The sequence below is a fragment of the Phocoena sinus genome, chromosome 17, assembly GCF_008692025.1.
Source record: "Phocoena sinus isolate mPhoSin1 chromosome 17, mPhoSin1.pri, whole genome shotgun sequence".
NCBI classification, from domain to species: domain Eukaryota; kingdom Metazoa; phylum Chordata; class Mammalia; order Artiodactyla; family Phocoenidae; genus Phocoena; species Phocoena sinus.
This window is the reverse complement of record NC_045779.1, coordinates 23,487,499-23,505,866: the sequence shown is the minus strand read 5'-3', so window position 1 is coordinate 23,505,866 and position 18,368 is coordinate 23,487,499. Positions and strand designations below refer to the sequence as shown.

General features: G+C 41.5%; 1 protein-coding gene across 2 annotated transcripts in view; it reads left to right on the top strand.

Moving 5' to 3' along the window:
• The window catches only part of TPD52 (tumor protein D52), a 121,550-nt gene that overhangs the window by 98,666 nt on the left and 4,516 nt on the right, over positions 1–18,368 (top strand). For both annotated transcript variants that reach the window (XM_032610010.1, XM_032610009.1), the window contains exons 3-5: positions 1,908–2,056; positions 3,665–3,766; positions 15,391–15,439. In XM_032610010.1, the coding sequence (XP_032465901.1) occupies positions 1,908–2,056; positions 3,665–3,766; positions 15,391–15,439 (300 nt within the window). The remainder of the gene's footprint in view (positions 1–1,907; positions 2,057–3,664; positions 3,767–15,390; positions 15,440–18,368) is intronic.

Below are 18,368 nucleotides of genomic sequence, written 5' to 3'. Positions count from 1 at the left end.
TTGTGTAGGTCAAGACTAAGAATATGGCTTTGCCACCAGCCAAGAGAAGCATTCTTCTAAGGGTCTTGAATATTAATGACTGTATGGTCGGCCCTCGGTATCTGCAGGGGGTTCATCCCAGGACCCCTGTGGATATCAAAATCCACAGATGCTCAAGTCCCTTTTATAAAATGGTGTAGTATTTGCATAAAACCTATGCACATCCTTCCATACGCTTTAAATCATCTCTCGATTACTTATTATACCTAAGGCAATGTAAACGCTATGTAAGTATGATGTAAATGCTATGTAGATAGCTGCCGGCACGTGGCAAGTTCAGGTGTTTTTTTTTTGGAACTTTTTTTTTCCGAATATTTTCAGTCTGCAGTTAGTTGCGTCTGTGGTTGTGGAACCCGTGGATACAGAAGGCCAACTGTACTTTAGGGACCCAGTTTTTCAACTTCCTGGGACAAAAGTCTTTTCCACCAGGTGTCCGTTTCTCTCTGTGGGTCTGCCCTTTCCCTCTATTTTCCTGACTTAGGCTTTTCCTGTACTCTGTAAGTCTTTTTTTTTTTTTTTTCTTCATAGCTTCTGTTTATGGTTTTGGCCTCCTCAAGTATATTTAAGCTTCTGAAACATCTCAGAATCTCACTGAGCCCCACCTGTACTTCAGGGCTTCTTTATCCAAGCTTCTACTCTCAGTGTGATCATAGTTTCTCAAACTACATTCTTTTATATATATATATATATATATAAATTTATTTATTTATTTATTTTTGGCTGCATTGGGTCTTTGATGCTGCGTGCAGGCTTTCTCTAGTTCCGGTGAGCGGGGTCTACTCTTCGTTGCGGTGCGCGGGCTTCTCATTGCAGTGGCTTCTCTTGTTGTGGCTCTAGGTACATGGGCTTCAGTAGTTGTGGCTCGTGGGCTTTAGAGCGCAGGCTCAGTAGTTGTGGTGCACAGGCTTAGTTGCTCCGCGGCATGTGGGATCTTCCCAGACCAGGGCTCGAACCCGTGTCCCCTGCATTGGCAGGTGGATTCTTAACCACCGCGCCACCAGGGAAGCCCTTAAACTACGTTCCTGAATGAGACTGGCTGGTGGCCACTTGATGGGTTGGCTGACCTTGGGTTGGGAGCCCATTTCTAACCACCAAGCTGAGGCTGGTCAGTCAGCATCAGAGGGTCCACACCTCTGCAGGACTCTCTGGGGGAGACAGTGTGGTTTATTTATGCTTGTGACTTTAGCAGGTACAGAGGCTGACAGTGTGAGCTCCGGTTTATACTAGAGTATAAACTCATATGAAATATGCAAGAAAGTTGGATTTTGATTTGGCATGGTTGTGTGTATTTTGGTGGGGATGGAGATTAGTTTGACTTAAAACACAGATGTGAGGTTTTTTTTTTTTTTTTTTTTTTTTTTTGCCGTACGCGGGCCTCTCACTGTTGTGGCCTCTCCTGTTGCGGAGCACAGGCTCCAGACGTGCGATCGTCCCGGACTGGGACACGAACCCATGTCCCCTGTATTGGCAGGCGGACTCTCAACCACTGCGCCACCAGAGAAGCCCAAGATGTGAGTTTTTATGGGCATTCAAGCAGCAGTGTTCAGCTGGAAATGCAGACCCAGCAGTTGGGAGAGTGGCTGTTAGAGTAGTTTGAATATTATCTGCGTGGAGGTTTGAGCCCTCAGCCTCTGTGAGGTAACTGGGGATGTGTCAAGATGGAAATATAGAGAAGAGAGGAAAGCAGCTTTACAGAAGAGATCAACATGTAACTGGTTTACGTAACAACATATCATATGTTGTTTTTAAAGGGGCAGATAAATGAATCAAAAATGTTTTAAAATGACTAGAATTTTGAGTATAGTTTTGTGCTAACCATCTTAACTTTTTGAATGACTGTATACCTACCCCAACCCTGTTCCTCACAGGTAGAAGAAGAAATCCAGACTCTGTCTCAAGTGTTAGCAGCAAAAGAGAAGCACCTAACGGAGATCAAGCGGAAACTCGGGATCAATTCGCTCCAGGAACTAAAACAGAACATCGCCAAAGGGTGGCAAGATGTGACAGCCACGTCTGCGTATGTTCCCTTGATTCTACATTGTTCTAGAAACTGTAAAGGACACTTTGCCCTTTTTGTCTGGGGACGGGATCGAAAGGCACTGAGGACGTTTCTGCAGCTTTTCTCTGTACTGCGCAGGGCACTGCCCGTTCCACCCCCCGTCCCCCCATTCTCAAGTGTATCTGACCCTTCTCTAACTTCAGTCTTTCAGACTGTTCTAGGGAACAGAAAGAAAACCAGCCTCATACGTGAGTTGAAGAAATAAAATCTAAGCTCTAAAAACGTTATATATCGACTTAGCAGATATATACATGAGTCGCTTAATCCTCAGAATAACCCAGTAGAGTGGGTAGTGAGATAGCCCTAGATAAGGAAACAGGAGCAGATAAGTTTTGAGGTCGCAAACCTCTCAAAGTATGGAGGCAGGATTTGAACTCAGGTCTGGCCCAGTACAGAGCCAGTCCTTTTTTTTTTTTACCCTGTTCTATACATACCATAAGATTCTCAGGTCACCATCTCTGATGTATGCTGGTGGCAGAGGACCACCCCTTAATCTTTTGGTCTTTTTGGTCACACGGTTTTGATCCAACAGTGTCATGATGCAGTTCTGTTTCCCGACACAAGGAGGAGCAGGCTTGTAGTGACAGTCTCCGAACTGTGTTCTCTGTTCAGTCCCATCTGCTGAGCTGGTGACCAGCAGCAGTGAGGCTGACTGCATCCTGACATGACAGCACGAGGGTGACCACCTCCACTTTCTGCCCATATAAGTAGGCAGTGGGAAACATGCAGGACACCATTCTTTGTATCATCATAAACTGGGTTGTTTTTTTGTTTTTAGTATTTGATCTTGACGGGGTAAGTAAAAATGCCTGAGCATTCCTTTCTACAATGTGGGGATCTTAACCTCTTTGGTGCAAGTACCATATTCTCTCATTTTTGTTTTAGTTTTTCCCTTCACTAATCCCTGTGTAGACGGGAGGAGGGAGATGGTAAATTATACCTTTGTGCTATAGCAAATATCCCACTCAAGTCATCTGAAGTGTTGTACCTTTTACGTACCCCGTTGAGAATACACTGGTCCTTATTTGATAGCTCAACAGATATGCAAAATTCAAAAAAAAATCTTTATGCCCCCAAAATTGATTTGGATAATAAAAAAGTACCCATGGGTCCTACCTTGCTTCTGGCCCCTTTTTAGGAGATAAAGTTGTGAAAGACATGTGAGGAATCTGATTTCATTTTTGTTTTATTTAGCTTAAGTGGAAAAGGGAAAAAATAAAGAGACATAATTTCATTCAACCTATGGCTCATTTTGATCTTGGCTCCATGACTATTTTTAGCCCTTACCCGGATTTCTTTGGCCCTGCCTTTATAGGCCTCTATCTTTCTGGCTGTCCTAGAGCACTGCAGAAGGTTGTATCTGAAATGATGGTTAAGTAAAAGATGATGTGGTGATGCTGACCTGGTGGATGTGATGATGCTGACCTGGTGGCTGTGAAGAGTTTTAGATGTTCTAAATTTTTTTTTTGAGAGTTCTCAAGAGGTGGTCGTCACTGAATTCTAAATAATGGATACTGGAAAGGTTAGCTTACTTTCTTTGCTTTGTTCTTTTATAAATTAATATAGGTACAAGAAGACCTCTGAAACCTTATCTCAGGCTGGACAGAAGGCTTCAGCTGCTTTTTCATCTGTTGGATCAGTCATCACCAAAAAGCTGGAAGACGTAAAGTACGTCCTCATTTTTCCTGGCTTAATTAAGCTGAGGCAAATTAAAATCTGTTATCATGGTTACGTTTGTTTCCTGTCTGGTTCTGGCTGATGCTGGATTCCTCTCTGTTTGAGTGAGGGAGGGCATTCCTTCAAACCAGGACCCGAAATGCTTCCCTAAACTCTTTTAGGCATAGCCTTCAAACTGATCATCTTATGAATACATTTAAGGTTGTTGAAAAATTCTGGTTGTGAATTTTGTCCTTTAAGTCGTTCTTGATCACACCGGGTAAGTATGCGTTTGCAAACCTGTGGTTGTGGGCGGAGCCTGGTGTCTGATGGGGATGAGTCCCGGAGCACCGAATCCTGCCTGCACTTCCGGGAGGTACATCTTTATCCCATGGTGTGCTTACAACATGCTCGTTTGTGCATTGCTTTGTACCATTTATGTTCCTGCCGAGGCCCAAATCTTGTTTTGAGCTGTTGCTTTTTATTTTGTATTTATATTTTCAGTGCGTCTGCAGAATTTTCCTGGCCATTTTGGTAAAACCACTTCACAGTGCTTTTGTGTCCACCCGTGCCTTGCGCCACCCACCCTGTGGATTAAAATAGCGCTGAAAATGACAAATGTGGATTAAATCGTCTGTGCTTCTGTTGGCATGAAAGATTTGTGTTTAAAAAAAAACAATCCTTCAGATTGCATGACTTTGTGTTTTCCGTTTGTGGGGAAAGTAGATTTTACAACCAGAATTTTGTTGGTTGAATAAGTTTGGCTAATTGATATTATACTTTGTACCAAAACAACCAAATGCCTTGCTCATTGTATTTGGACTGTTATCATTTTCAACACAATGTAATAAACACGGCTCTCTTAAACCCTTTTGACAGTTATATATACTTCTCTTAGGTGCTCTCTTTTCTTTCTGTGCTGACTCGATTGTGTAGCCCTTCAGATTTCAGTTAAAACCTTACACATCTTTTTAAAAGTAGGTTATTTAATTGTTTTAGATTTACCAGAACTTCCTTTCTTTTTTAATGCTTACTCTGGCTTCTTGCAGATTGCAAGCCTTTTCACATTCCTTTAGGTAAGGAGAGTTTGAACCATCACTGCAGCCTAGCTCTCGTTTGAGACAAGTGTGCTTAGATTATGATGCCACATTGGATGGTTGTGTTTGTCCACTATGTAATTTTCTTGCCTTTTGGAATATCTTTTCTCTGGTGCATTCCTATTTTCAAGGGAGGATTTCTTGTATACCATGGGTAATGGATACATTAAAAGAAGAATAATTTGACACTGTGGTTCAAAGGGATATGGAAATGATTTTGACATTTTCCTTTTTTTTTTGGTAAAAAGAAGCAGCTTTACCATGGTATGCAGAATTCCTCCCTTTTAATGTCTGACTTTGTTTGTTTGTTTTTTGATGCTTTAATTTCTTTGGTGTCTTTGTCAGGATGTTGGAATCTTCCTTCACCTGGGTCCCATTATGCAGTTGTAATAGACAGCATATGTACTGTCTCACAATGTTAGTCTTCTGTCCTGTACAGGTTACTCTGAAATTTTTTTATTGCAGTAAAATATGCCTAAGATATATACCAAATATACCATGACTCAGCATGTTTTAGTACTTGTTTTATTAGCTTATAGTGTTTATACTATTTTATTTTTTCGTTACACTGGTTGTATTCTATAATTATGCACACAAGAACATTTCATGGTTGCAAAAGGAAAAATAAAGTATATTAGGCCAAAAAAGAACGTACAGTAAAAAGATGTCAGCCCAAACCAGGCCTTATAGAAGGAGTCTTTGTGATATTGAGCAAACCTCTCCTCTCTCTCCCATACAGACTCTCTGATTATCCTATTAGTAGTCAGAGAAAACTAAGGTGGAGGAAGGTCTTTTGAGTGTAAGCAGGAAGGATAATATACTAGTCTCCATCTCTGTTCCTATTAATGTGAATTGTCTTCTCAAGCGGTCACTTGCTGTGGCCTAGCATTGTGCCTTCTTAAGTAATCACATAGGTACTTATAGCTGAGGCTCTCTCTTAATGACACTTAGCCCTGAAAGTCAGAGTAAATCATGGGGATAAACAAACTCTAAGTGTTGAACTATTTTTTAAATATTTATTTATTTGTTTGTCTGTACTGGGTCTTAGTTGTGGCACGTGGGCTCCTCAGTTGTGTCATGTGAACTCTTAGTTGTGGCATGCATGTGGGATCTAGTTCCCTGACCAGGGATTGAACCTGGGTCCTTTGCATTGGGAGCATGGAGTCTTATCCACTGCACCACCAGGGAAGTCCCTAAGTGTTGAACTATTTAAAGTTCAAAATTGTGCTAAAAAACCCAAGAAATCAGTGATAGGAATTGATTCTGTGTCTTTGGTGTTCAATTGAAAATGGCCTAAGTGCTTTAGGAAACTGTTAAAAGACAGTTTTATCTAAAGTTGTTTGAGTTGTGTGAGGATGTATTCACTCACATAATCCATTCTACTAATACTAAGGTGCCTATCATGGACAGGTCTAAAGAATGTAACCTAGATCAGACACGGTTCTTGTTCAGAAAGAGCTTGAAATCTTTGAGTGGATGGAGTGGGGGAGGGAAGTAGGGCCTGGGAATGAGTTAAGAATGGAAGAGCCCTGTTAATACCTGATTATAAAACAATGTTAGATGTAAACAAAAATATAAAACTTCGTAAGTGCTGTTGAGGAATGACATCTTCTGTACCTTTGAGAAGATTAACCAGATGTACATAAGTGTGGCTCAGTATGTTCTGTCTTTTTAATTCACCAGAAATAGAGTTGGGCAGCTCTTTTCTAGCTGCTTACACAGTCACTTTTTTTCATTTCATTTAAAAAATGCAATTGAGATTATATGCTATCATTTTCAGTCTGGTTGTTAATGAACAATATATTGTGTATCAATACATGCAGGTTAAAGTAAGGCTTTATATTGTAATTTGGAAATGGGAGATATTATCTTTTGAGATCTAAATTTTGGAATTATTTCTTACAGATTAAAAATTGGGTAAAGTCACTTTAAAAAATCATTTCTAGGGCTTCCCTGGTGGCGCAGTGGTTGGGAGTTCGCCTGCCAATGCAGGGGACATGGGTTCCCGGTCCGGGAAGATCCCACGTGCCGCGGAGCGGCTGGGCCCGTGAGCCATGGCCGCTGAGCCTGCGCGTCCGGAGCCTGTGCTCCTCAATGGGAGGGGCCACAACAGTGAGAAGCCCGCGTACCGCAAAAAAAAAAAAAAAAAATCATTTCTAGATCAAGATGTCCTGATTGTAATCTGACTTCATGGGTTCATATGTAATAGAAAATATATGCAAACATATAATAGAAGTATATAAAAACATATACAATAGATAACATAAAGAAACCCCACATCTTTTAGATGAGTGAGTCACAGAGGCAAACACTGGCCACATGCCCCCAAGAGCTGTGCAAGGAGAGGAGCTTGGGCGGCAGATTTGAGCGTTTCCATCCCAGCAGCAAGGCCTTTCCTCCCATGGAGATGGATGCAGGGGGCCCCTTTTTGCAAGTGCTTGAATTAGTTGGGTAATCTTGTTAACTACCCTTTGTTCCGAGTCCATGCTAACCCAGCAGACTTGTGGCAATGATTTCGCTCTCTGATGGAATTGCGGATATTTTGCTGACTTGAATAGAGTCAGCAACAGTTTTAATTGTACTACATTATCAATTAATAAGTTAGCACTTGGGATATAGATATTTGCTGTATGCCTTGGGTGGGTGAGTAAGGAAGAGGAAGGGGAGGGAGAGGGGGAGAGAGAAGGAGGGAGAGGGAGAGACAGAGACAGAGATAGAGATGTCTATTTTTGACGCCCTGACAATTAGGTGTCAGCGGCAGGGAGGCCCTTTGGGGACAAACAGCTTTTCCCCAGGTGGTATGTTCATAGTCACTCCTCTCCTGTTGGCTTGTTTTCTACACATACATGGCAAACGCTGACTCATGCCTTTACTTTTTTTTGAGAGAAACTTTAAAAGAGCCTTCTCATTTCACTTGCTGTCAGTGTAAACATCAATTTTCATGTTATTAATAGCATGCTCTAATAATTCAGTAGCCTCATTAGTCAAATATTTCTGATATATTTAGGAGGAAATGTAATTAACTTTGCCTTTATCTTCAAAGGAAATTTCGCCTTTTTTTTTTTTGCGGTACGCGGGCCTCTCACTGTTGTGGCCTCTCCTGTTGCGGAGCACAGGCTCCGGACGCGCAGGCTCAGCGGCCATGGCTCACGGGCCCAGCCGCTCCGCGGCATGTGGGATCTTCCTGGACCGGGGCACAAACCCGTGTCCCCTGCATCGCCAGGCGGACTCTCAACCACTGCACCACCAGGGAAGCCCATCCTTTCGATGTGTGTTTCTTCACGTAAACCTCTAGATATTTTTTTTTTTGTTGTTGGTTTCGGACTCATTAAAGTCATTCCAGATAATTCCATTTTGCTGAAAGTTTCTTTTAAAAAAAAAAATTTCTGGGGCTTCCCTGGTGGCGCAGTGATTGGGAGTCCGCCTGCCGTGCAGGGGACGCGGGTTCGTGCCCCGGTCTGGGAGGATCCCACATGCCGCGGAGCGGCTGGGCCCGTGGGCCCGTGGGCCATGGCCGCTGAGCCTGCGCGTCCGGAGCCTGTCCTCCGCAACGCGAGAGGCCACAATAGCGGGAGGCCACAACAGTGAGAGGCCCGCGTACCACAAAAAAAAAAAAAAAAAATTTCTACCACTTAATAGGAAAAGAAATGACCTTTTTTCTCTTGTTGTAATAGAGTACCTTTTGATTTGAATTTGAAAAGCTTTAATGAACTTTTCTGCCTTTTATGCCCATATTTCCTAATTTTAGTTACTGCAATTATTTATTCATTCTTTCACTCAAAAGTATTTATTGAATGTCAGCTTTGTGCCAGGCACTGTTCTAGACTCTAGGGTTCAAGTTACCAACCAAAATAATAGCTGGGTGAAATTTGAAAGCTTTAAAGAAAATAATATAAAATGAAATAAATATTAATGTGTGTTTCAGTTAAAGCTATCCGTAACAATAATAATGGTGAACTGTGTTTCAGGCATGACTACGTATAGCAGGTGCCATTATTTTTCTGATTTTACAGATGAGGAAAACTGAGACACAGAGAGGTTAAGTGACTTCTTCAAAGTCATACAGCGACGTGGCTGAAGGCCAGGACTTGAACCCAGGCACACCCGGGTTCAGGAGCCTGCACCACCCTCTGCATTGTTCTGCCTCCCCAGAGCAATGATAGTTTAAGACTTAGGCCCTACAGGCACGGTCCAGCAGTTCCTTTGGTTCATCACCTATGATCAAGAGATTATTTTGAAAAAATAAAGGGGATACTAATACGTAGATAAGCTTTCAGACATGTTGACCGTTAACTCTTCTTTCTCTATCTTCTGTTTACTACTTCCTTCCTTCTTCTTTTCCCTCTACCCCTCCCCCTTTCTTATTATTAGGTATGAAAAGATCAGACACCTATGTAAGAAACAAGGAAACTTTAAAAACTCAATTCAGCTTTTTAAAAGAATAACTTTTCCAAAGTAAGAGTAACTATTGGATTGCAAAGTACTTTGTGTTTTCTGAGTGAGAATCAGGTTGCCCTTTTTGATTTTTTTTCTCAGTGTTTTGAGGAACCCAGATTTACATTCCTACTTTGATTATAGGTTACCTTCTTTGAGAGCCAAAATCAAGCTGGAAAAAGTTTTCATAAAGTTTGCTTTATAAATTCTAACTAATCCTCACGATATATCTATTAGAGCCAATTCTGGTCCAGTAGCAACATGGCTTTGTGCTTTTGAAGTTTTCCATATTATGTTTAAACTTCATAGATGGTAACAGATCCTCACAATATATCTGTTAGAGACAGTTCTGGTCCAGCAGCAACGTGGCTTTGTGCTTTTGAAGTTTTCCGTATTGTATTTAAACTTCAGTGATATTAGAGATGATGTGTACGTTGAGGCAAGTTGAAGCTTGTGTAACCTTCCGTAGAGAAGCTAGAAATGCAAGGACAGCTGCCCAATTGTTAGATTACAGACTAGCCACCAACAAAGTGGAATTTCATTTAAATAGGGATTGTAGAGAAGTTCAGATAACTGGGTGGACCTGAAATTGATATGTATTCCTTGTTCTTCCTGCTGTAATGGCTACCTCAAAAGTGGGAACACCTCGACTTTGTATTAATTTAACTGATTTCATTCTCTGTTCAGTGGGTGTATTTTTTTTTTTTTTTTTTGGCGGTACGCGGGCCTCTCACTGTTGTGGCCTCTCCCGTTGCGGAGCACAGGCTCCGGACACGCAGGCTCACCGGCCATGGCTCACGGGCCCAGCTGCTCCGCGGCACGTGGGATCCTCCCGGACCGGGGCACGAACCCGTGTCCCCTGCATCGGCAGGTGGACTCTCAACCACTGCGCCACCAGGGAAGCCCCAGTGGGTGTATTTTTAATCTTTTCTTATTTTGAAATGTAAAACATACAGAAATTCAACTCAGCCATTCATCACAAAATAAACACCTTATTGTAATCATTTCCTTGCTTTTTCTCGTACATTCCCACTTAAACGGATTTAGTGGATGTATCCTTCATGGTACTCAAATATTTAAATTCTTTCTCTGCCTTAACTGCTAATTGAAACACAACACCAGCAAGGATGATTTTGTCATGATCCTGTAAAGACCCTAAAGTCCTTTACAAGAGATGCTGCACTGTTTCTTAGAATTCTCAAAGTGTTCATTTTTAACGTTCTTTAAGTCATATTATAAACATCATTGGCACCTTCTAGGTGCTTAATAACTTAAAGGCCCCAAATTATCATTTCTATCTTGGTTTTCTTGGAAGTGTATTGGTAGTCCTTTCCTATGATAATACTGTAAAAACAAAATATTTTTTTTAAACTGTCTGTATTTCCAACATTATTGTCTTCTCCTGACTGTTTACCCTGTTTGTCAGTTTCCCCATTCTCCTGATATCCCCTGGCACTGATGCTTCACCAACCGTCCTTCTCCTCCTGCCTAATCCAGGGAAGATCCCTTGATGAGTCATTCATAAGCTCTCCACTGCCTTCTTGTGTTAATTCTCCATCCCCTGATAATTCCATGTGACTTCGTTGACTTTTATAATTCAGTTTTTCAACTTTTATGACCTCAGGACTTGTTTCTTATGTAGGATAATCCTGAAATAATTTTGTGCGCTGGATGTGGAATTGATAGTCAACTTGATGCATCTACAGTTCACCTTTATGATCATTCTTTTCACTCTGCATTTGCCCTAGTCCCTTTTAACTAGTTTGTAGGCTGTTTAAAGGGGCACAGTATCCACAAATTGGCCATTGGAGGAAATGATCTTTTACAGATCTTAGGGAGATCTTAGGGAGAGTCAGTGACTAGAATTGACTGTGCATTTCTGAGATTTATACTTGCTTTATCCACCCATTTTCTCATTTTGTTGATACTGTTGAATTCAATGTGTGAGTCCTTCGGACAAACAATTTATCACATGTTCAGCCATTAAACACCTTCTTTTGCCAGAATTTGGTAATTTCTGCCAAAATGTTCTAGCAGAGTCTTTTGGTTAGGAAGAACAAAAAACTATGTGACTTCGCTCACCTAAAAAGGGAATGTAGGGCTTCCCTGGTGGCGCAGTGGTTGGGAGTCTGCCTGCCGATGCAGGGGACATGGGTTCGTGACCCGGTCCGGGAAGATACCACATGCCGCGGAGCGGCTGGGCCCGTGGGCCATGGCCGCTGAGCCTGCGCGTCCGGAGCCTGTGCTCCGCAACGGGAGAGGCCACAAACGAGAGGCCCGTGTAACGCAAAAAAAAAAAAAAAAAGGGAATGTGTTGCATAGAATGAAAGTTCTTTTGGAATCCAAGGAGAGGAAAGGAAGCAAGCCCAGGCCCCACCCAGATTAGTCCTGCTCATTGAAAAGCTGTTAGAAATCAAGGTAGCTTCTAGAACCCCCAAAAAACCAAGAAACCCATTCCTCTACCACCTGAGCCCTCTTCCCTGAATGCTCATCTCTCCTTCATTCCCTCTACCTCTCTCTGTGCTTATATGCAATCCTTTCTTTGGGAATTGGTTTCCTCTGCATTCTTGAAGCTTGTACCTGGTCCCCCCAAATGTCTTCCTCAACATCGAACACTATATGACTTTCTGGTTCAAGTACCTACCACTAACTGACCGGCGGTTTAGTGTTCTAATTACGAAATCCCAGGATAGGAACCTTAATTATCTCAAATCAAACTTTTTTTAAATTTGGTCTAAACAATTTGTAAATTACCAGGAGGTTAGCTCTGGTGGGTGGACCTCTACTGATCCAGTTATTATATTGGTGATGGTGGAAGGTGGTTTTGGGAACGTGACTTACAGAGGCAGCTTTTTCAGAAGGGTCCAAGGAAGGGCAGGTAGCTTTTGGAGTTCTGGTATTGTAAACTAAGAAAGGTGATTTTTATTGATCTCTGTCTTTAAAATATGGATGCAGCACACTGCAATAAATCAAGCAGGAAAAGAATTAGCAAATTCCTCCGAAAATATAGTCTTATATCCAAGGTATCTACCATTGTGATAGGAAGAGAGAATGCTGAGCTACAATGGATCTTTTCCTGTATTGTGTACAACATTAAGTACGAAGATGTCCAAATATTTTACTGATTATTTGACTGTACGAGCTGTCAGCTTCTTTTGATTCATATCAAGATCATACTCCATACTAATGCAGAACTAGATTTGAGGAGTTCTGCATTGAAACACATTGTCATTTGTAACAACGGAATCTTGGAGAAAACGAAATCATAAACACACAGAGTATTTAAATATAATTGAGAATTGAAACCTTGGACTGTCCAGCATACCCCAAAATGCTGTGTCAGTGATCAAAATGCTTATAAACATGTTAACAGTATCAGCAGGGTGCATACATTGACTTAGTGAGCCCAAGAATTGAGGTACTTTCATCTTGTGAGGTGTTCTCTGTGGGAGATGGCTGGAGGTAGATAACCTTGAACCCGAATGGTCAGTGAACTGCTTTGCCCTTGAATAAAAAGCTGGTCCTTGTAAAACAGGGGATCAAATGTTATTTGAATGGCCTATAAGAACATTTAGTTTGAGATGAAGTACAGGTGTCTCTTACTAGAAAACTGGATACGACTGCCACTAAGAAGTGACATGTAATTTTAAAGTCACTTGAAGTTGTCAAATAGTGACTTTGAAACCTTCCTGTTCTGATAACAGGTATGTGGGAGAAAAACGACTGCAGGAGCCCTTCAGTGGTTTCGCGTGTGTTTGTGTGTGTGCTTCATTTTTTGAGGGGAGGTGGTGAACATTGGATTATGAGTCTTAAAGACCCAAGTTCCATTCACGATTGTGCTGTGACCTGTAAATTATTAACTTTTGAGCCTTGATGCTAGATTCATTACAGATACTAATGAAAGCACTCGACAATTTTCAAAGTGCTATAAGAATGCAAAGTTGATTATTAGCTCTATTAACTGCTAGAATTAAATTGGCTCATGAATAAATGTAAATTATGTTGAAATAATTGTGATCCCCTCCACCTCAAAAAGCAGGTAATACTTCATGGTGCCGGAAGAACAAGCTCCTAGAAAACTAAGTTTTGTTTGCTTTTTATAATGTCTAATCGCCACTTTACTAACTCCATTTCTATCTCTTTTTAATGCTGCCTCTTAGTATACGCTCCATTCAACACTCAATTAGCATGCCTGCTATGAGGTAAAGTATATTTTTACAAAATGTAGTTGGTCTGATGTTTTCTTATTTTTTTTCTTATCTAGATGTTTAACTTGAACTGTTCTGAAGTAGGAGCTAGAATTCTACTCTAAACAAGCTGTGAAAACTGTCACCAGTTTTCAGTTGCTCTTCCTAACAATGTTAGGTTGGTGTAAGAAATCCATTAAATGTTTGCGATTAGAAAAAGGAATGATCATTTCTTCTTTGTTTTGTAAACCTGTTAAATTGTTTCATATGTGGAATCTGTTTAATTAAAAAAAAGTGAACAGTGCTCATCTAATCAACCTTCTGTTTTCATGGATGTAGGTGTCCCACCTCCTCCGTCTGCATTAGCTTTAGTTACAATCCCCTTTTCTTTCTTTTTTTAATTAATCAATTTTTTAAATTTTATTTTTGACCGCATTGGGTCTTCGTTGGTGTGCGCAGGCTTTCTCTAGTTGCGGCGAGCGGGGGCCACTCTTCATTGTGGTGTACGGGCTTCTCATTACGGTGGCATCCCTTGTTGCGGACCACGGGCTCTAGGCACACGGGCTTCAGTAGTTGTGTCGCGTGGGCTCAGTAGTTGTGGCTCATGGGCTCTAGAGCGCAGGCTCAGTAGTTGCGATGCATGGGCTTAGTTGCTCCGCGGCATGTGGGATCTTCCCAGACCAGGGCTCGAACCTGTGTCCCCTGCATTGGCAGGCGGATTCTTAACCACTGAGCCACCAGGGAAGCCCCCCTTTTCTTTCATCCTCCCCATTTCTACTTCCCTCATCCCACTATAACATTTGGAGCCAACTGTGCTCTGATTCTAGTGTCCTCTTTCATCAGTAAGTACTTGCAAGTGGCACATTCTATGACCTCACCTGACCTCTCTATAGAGGCAGAGGATTTTTAACTATACATGCTTGGCTTAAACTTTAGTGTCCCTCAGAGCTACCTGGAGGGCTTATTAAAAGCCTCTGCCTAGCGGGCCCACATTGAGTTTCTGATTCGGTAGGCCTGGGGTGGCTGAGAATTTGCTTTGCTAACAACTTCCGAGGAGCTACTGATGCAGTTGGTCTGGGGACCACACTTTGGGACCGATTGCCTGTCCCCACGATGGGAAGGAGGAAACCCCTTGTTCCCTTCTTCTCCTTTTTCATCATGGTAGTAGGAAGGATACTGGAGGTCAGGTGGATAGTATAAAAGCTCTGGAAACCCAGGTGGGAGCGGCACAGGTGCTGTGATCCTCCTTAATTCAAATGGATGAATGTGAAGTCACAGGAGAGGCTTCCTGTGGGCTTAGAGAGCTTCTGTCAGTTGGGGCAGCTTTGTGAAGTGGCCGAAGCCACATTTCTGTACTCCTCCCTTCCTTTTGGTCTCTCCTCTCCCTGTCTGTTATGCTGCTGCTGGGAACCAGCATCCCTGGTGTGGAACCTCCTATGGTTTGCTTGTCCTGCTTAGGTGATGTGGGTTCATGTAGAAATCTTGCCAGGCAACATGTGAATTTAAACATGAGTTCTAGTGTAGCACCTTAACCAGAATGAGACTGATCCAACAGTGGCATTTTCTTATACCGTGACAAGTTGGTTGGGAAAGTGACAGACTCAACGTTGTACCTGACTTTGTTCCATCTCTTCACACATGTACTTGACTCTATGTATATGTCTAAGACTGGCTCTGTTCAAGGAATTGAAAACATCGTTGTAGAAATCTTAGAACAGAATAGATAATCTCACATAATAAAACGTCTGTACGTATGCCTGCACGTCTGTGGAACAGGTGTCACATATGGTATATGTGTTCTTTTGCTGATTGAGAATAATGGTGAAGAGGAATACAGTCAGCTTAATAATGTTTTCAAAATTGTTGGCTTTTTTGTTGTGTTTGTAATTTGCTATTTGTTTTTCTTTTCTCTCCACAGAAACTCCCCAACATTCAAATCGTTTGAGGAAAAGGTTGAAAACTTAAAGGCAAGTAGAGAAATGAACAGGGTCTTTTGTGTTATCTTGTTTGGTGCCTTAACTTTCTTTGGTGTGGGTAAATTATTCAAATTAGTATTTCCTTCTAAAAATAGTTAAAGAACTTCAATAACTTTCTTTACATTATTTATGGATACTTAAGATGATGTATACTCTTTTAATCAATTTTTTTGAGTGTATATTGAGCATGGCCAGCATAAGTGCTGAAAAGAAATGTATAATTTTAAAGAACAGTAGTACTTTAGAAGTTTGTGCTGCTTTTTGCATTATTCAAATACTTTTGTAATTGGACAAAATTTAATATAAATCTTACTGTGGAAAATTAAAAGCAATATAGAAAAGTACAAAAAATAAAAAACAAAAAAGTGTTCCTACGACCCACAGACAATGATGTTGTAGGACTGTGCTGTTACACTTTAAAAAAGAATTAACCAAGAACCTGCTATATAAAAAAATAAATAAAATTAGATTTAAAAATTAAAAAAAGAAAAGAATTAACCATAAACATGTTTCTGTATCATTATTCTTCTTCAGTATTATGTTCAGTGGCTGCTTACATAGCCTTATAATGGGTATTGTTTGTTCAATCCTTAATTATTGGACATTTTTATTATTATGATGATGCCGTGGTGATCATCATTGATAATTCATTGTTTTATTATTATTTTTTTTTGCGGTACGCGGGCCTCTCACTGTTGTGGCCTCTCCCGCTGTGGAGCACAGGCTCCGGACGCGCAGGCTCAGTGGCCATGGCTCACGGGCCCAGCCGCTCCGCGGCATGTGGGATCTTCCCGGACCGGGGCACGAACCCGTGTCCCCTGCATCGGCAGGCGGACTCTCAACCACTGCGCCACCAGGGAAGCCCCTATTTTTTGATTGCTTTGATATTGGTGAAGGTGGATATTTTCCCATAATCAGCTTTATTAATTTGTAAATTGTATTATCTTCAAGATTATATTCAAAACTATAAAATCATCAAGGATCACAAGTGACCAAAAATGTTGTTTTGTTCCCATCCACTGCCCAGACTTCTCTACAGAGAAGTGCAAAGCCCATATGGTCATTGCTTCCTAAACAAATTCTGGTAGTTACTGTGGTTATTTTCTAAGGGTTAAAACTAATATCTTAAAATGTTTTATATAAATCAGCTTTAAAATATTCATATTTTGTCTTTTAGAATTGCAATTGAGTCACTTGCTTTTAAATATATCTTTTTAAAATTACAGAATCAGGGTATGCTTACAGAAAGAAAACCAAACACTGTATCATGATCTGAATCTTTTTTTCTTGCGCATACAAACGCTACTACCCACCTTTTCTGTTTCTACATAAATGTGTAAATGTTTTTCAAAAAGGAATCACACTGTACAAACATTCCTACAGCTTGTTCGTTCAACCCCCCTAGCACGCTTGCTCTAATGAACCCACAAACGCAGGCCCCTGTTCTTTTTGCTCACTGATGCTTCTCCAGGGCCTAGAGTAGTCCTTGGCATATCACAGCTACTTAATACATGTTTGATGAGCAAAAAATACATCATAGTCATTCTTTTTTTTTTTTTTTTTTTTTTTGCGGTATGCGGGCCTCTCACTGTCGTGGCCTCTCCCGTTGCGGAGCACAGGCTCTGGACGCACAGGCTCAGTGGCCATGGCTCACGGGACCAGCCGCTCCGCGGCATGTAGGGTCCTCTCGAACCGGGGCACGAACCCGTGTCCCCCGTATCGGCAGGCGGACTGTCAACCACTGCGCCACCAGGGAAGCCCCATAGTCATTCTTTTAGGACAGTACCAGAGGCCTGCTTTATCCTTATTAATGCCTAGTCAGGTGTTTGAAAACAAACTGTACGTTGCAAGAAGTCAAGGTTTTACTCTGATTTAGTTCTCAATGTTTTAGGAATATCATAGCCTCTCCTTGAAATCTACCCTGAGCATTAGTTTTTTTAAATGACTAGCTGGAAAACCAGGAAAGCCTCAGTTCTTTTGACACTGAAGAAGAGGAGAAACTTCCAGGTCATTTACTGTGTACTTTCCTCCTGAGTATATTCAGACTCTAAATTGTAGTGAAATCAGTTTTTTAAATATGACTGGGCACCATTCAAATAAAAATGTTTTTTTTAATAGTATAGTGTATTAGACGAATATCACCAAGGAAGCTGTAAAATATAATTGTGTGCTTGGGAGGCAGTTTTTCTAACTTACATTGATATTCAGTTAAACATCGGGTCTACATGTACTTACATTTAGATTTTGGATCAAGTCATTAACTGTGATTATTGAGCATTTGCCATGTGCCAGGAGATGAGTATTGGGCACTGGAAATACCATGGTGAGCAACAGAGACACAGACCCTTTCTGAAGATGTTTAGACAATTAAATGGCCAGTGAAAGTAAACACAGGGTAAGGTGCTATGACAGTGGAAGTCAAGGCTGCAGGAGGATAAGTAGCGGGAATTTCTGTCATGCTTGGCAGGAGGGAAGGTCAGAGCAGGCTTCTCAGATGCAGTAATGTAAATGGAAACCAAACCTTTAGGTTGAGGGGAATGTTTGAAGCTTTGGGGCCCCTTTGAGGAACAGCAGGAACTTTGCTGTGCTGTGGGGTACTGAGCAGGAGATGTAGCTAGAGAGATGGGTGGGCCACATTAAGGAAAGTGTGGGAAGCCACTGGAAGATTTTAAACAACCTGAGTCGCACATTCTTCTGTGCATTTTAGAAAGATCACTGTCTGCCCTGCAGAGCTAAGGGGAGAGAGACTGGAGAAGGAGACAAGGTGGGAGGGAGGCATTGTAATCCAGGCCAAAGATGTTGGTGTGGTGAGTTGAGCTAGTGCCAGTGGGACAGAGTTGAGAGATATTTAGACTTTACAGGTGACACAGAAAAATTTAGTGATCGATTGGATGTGGAACAAGACAGGGAACGACCAAGG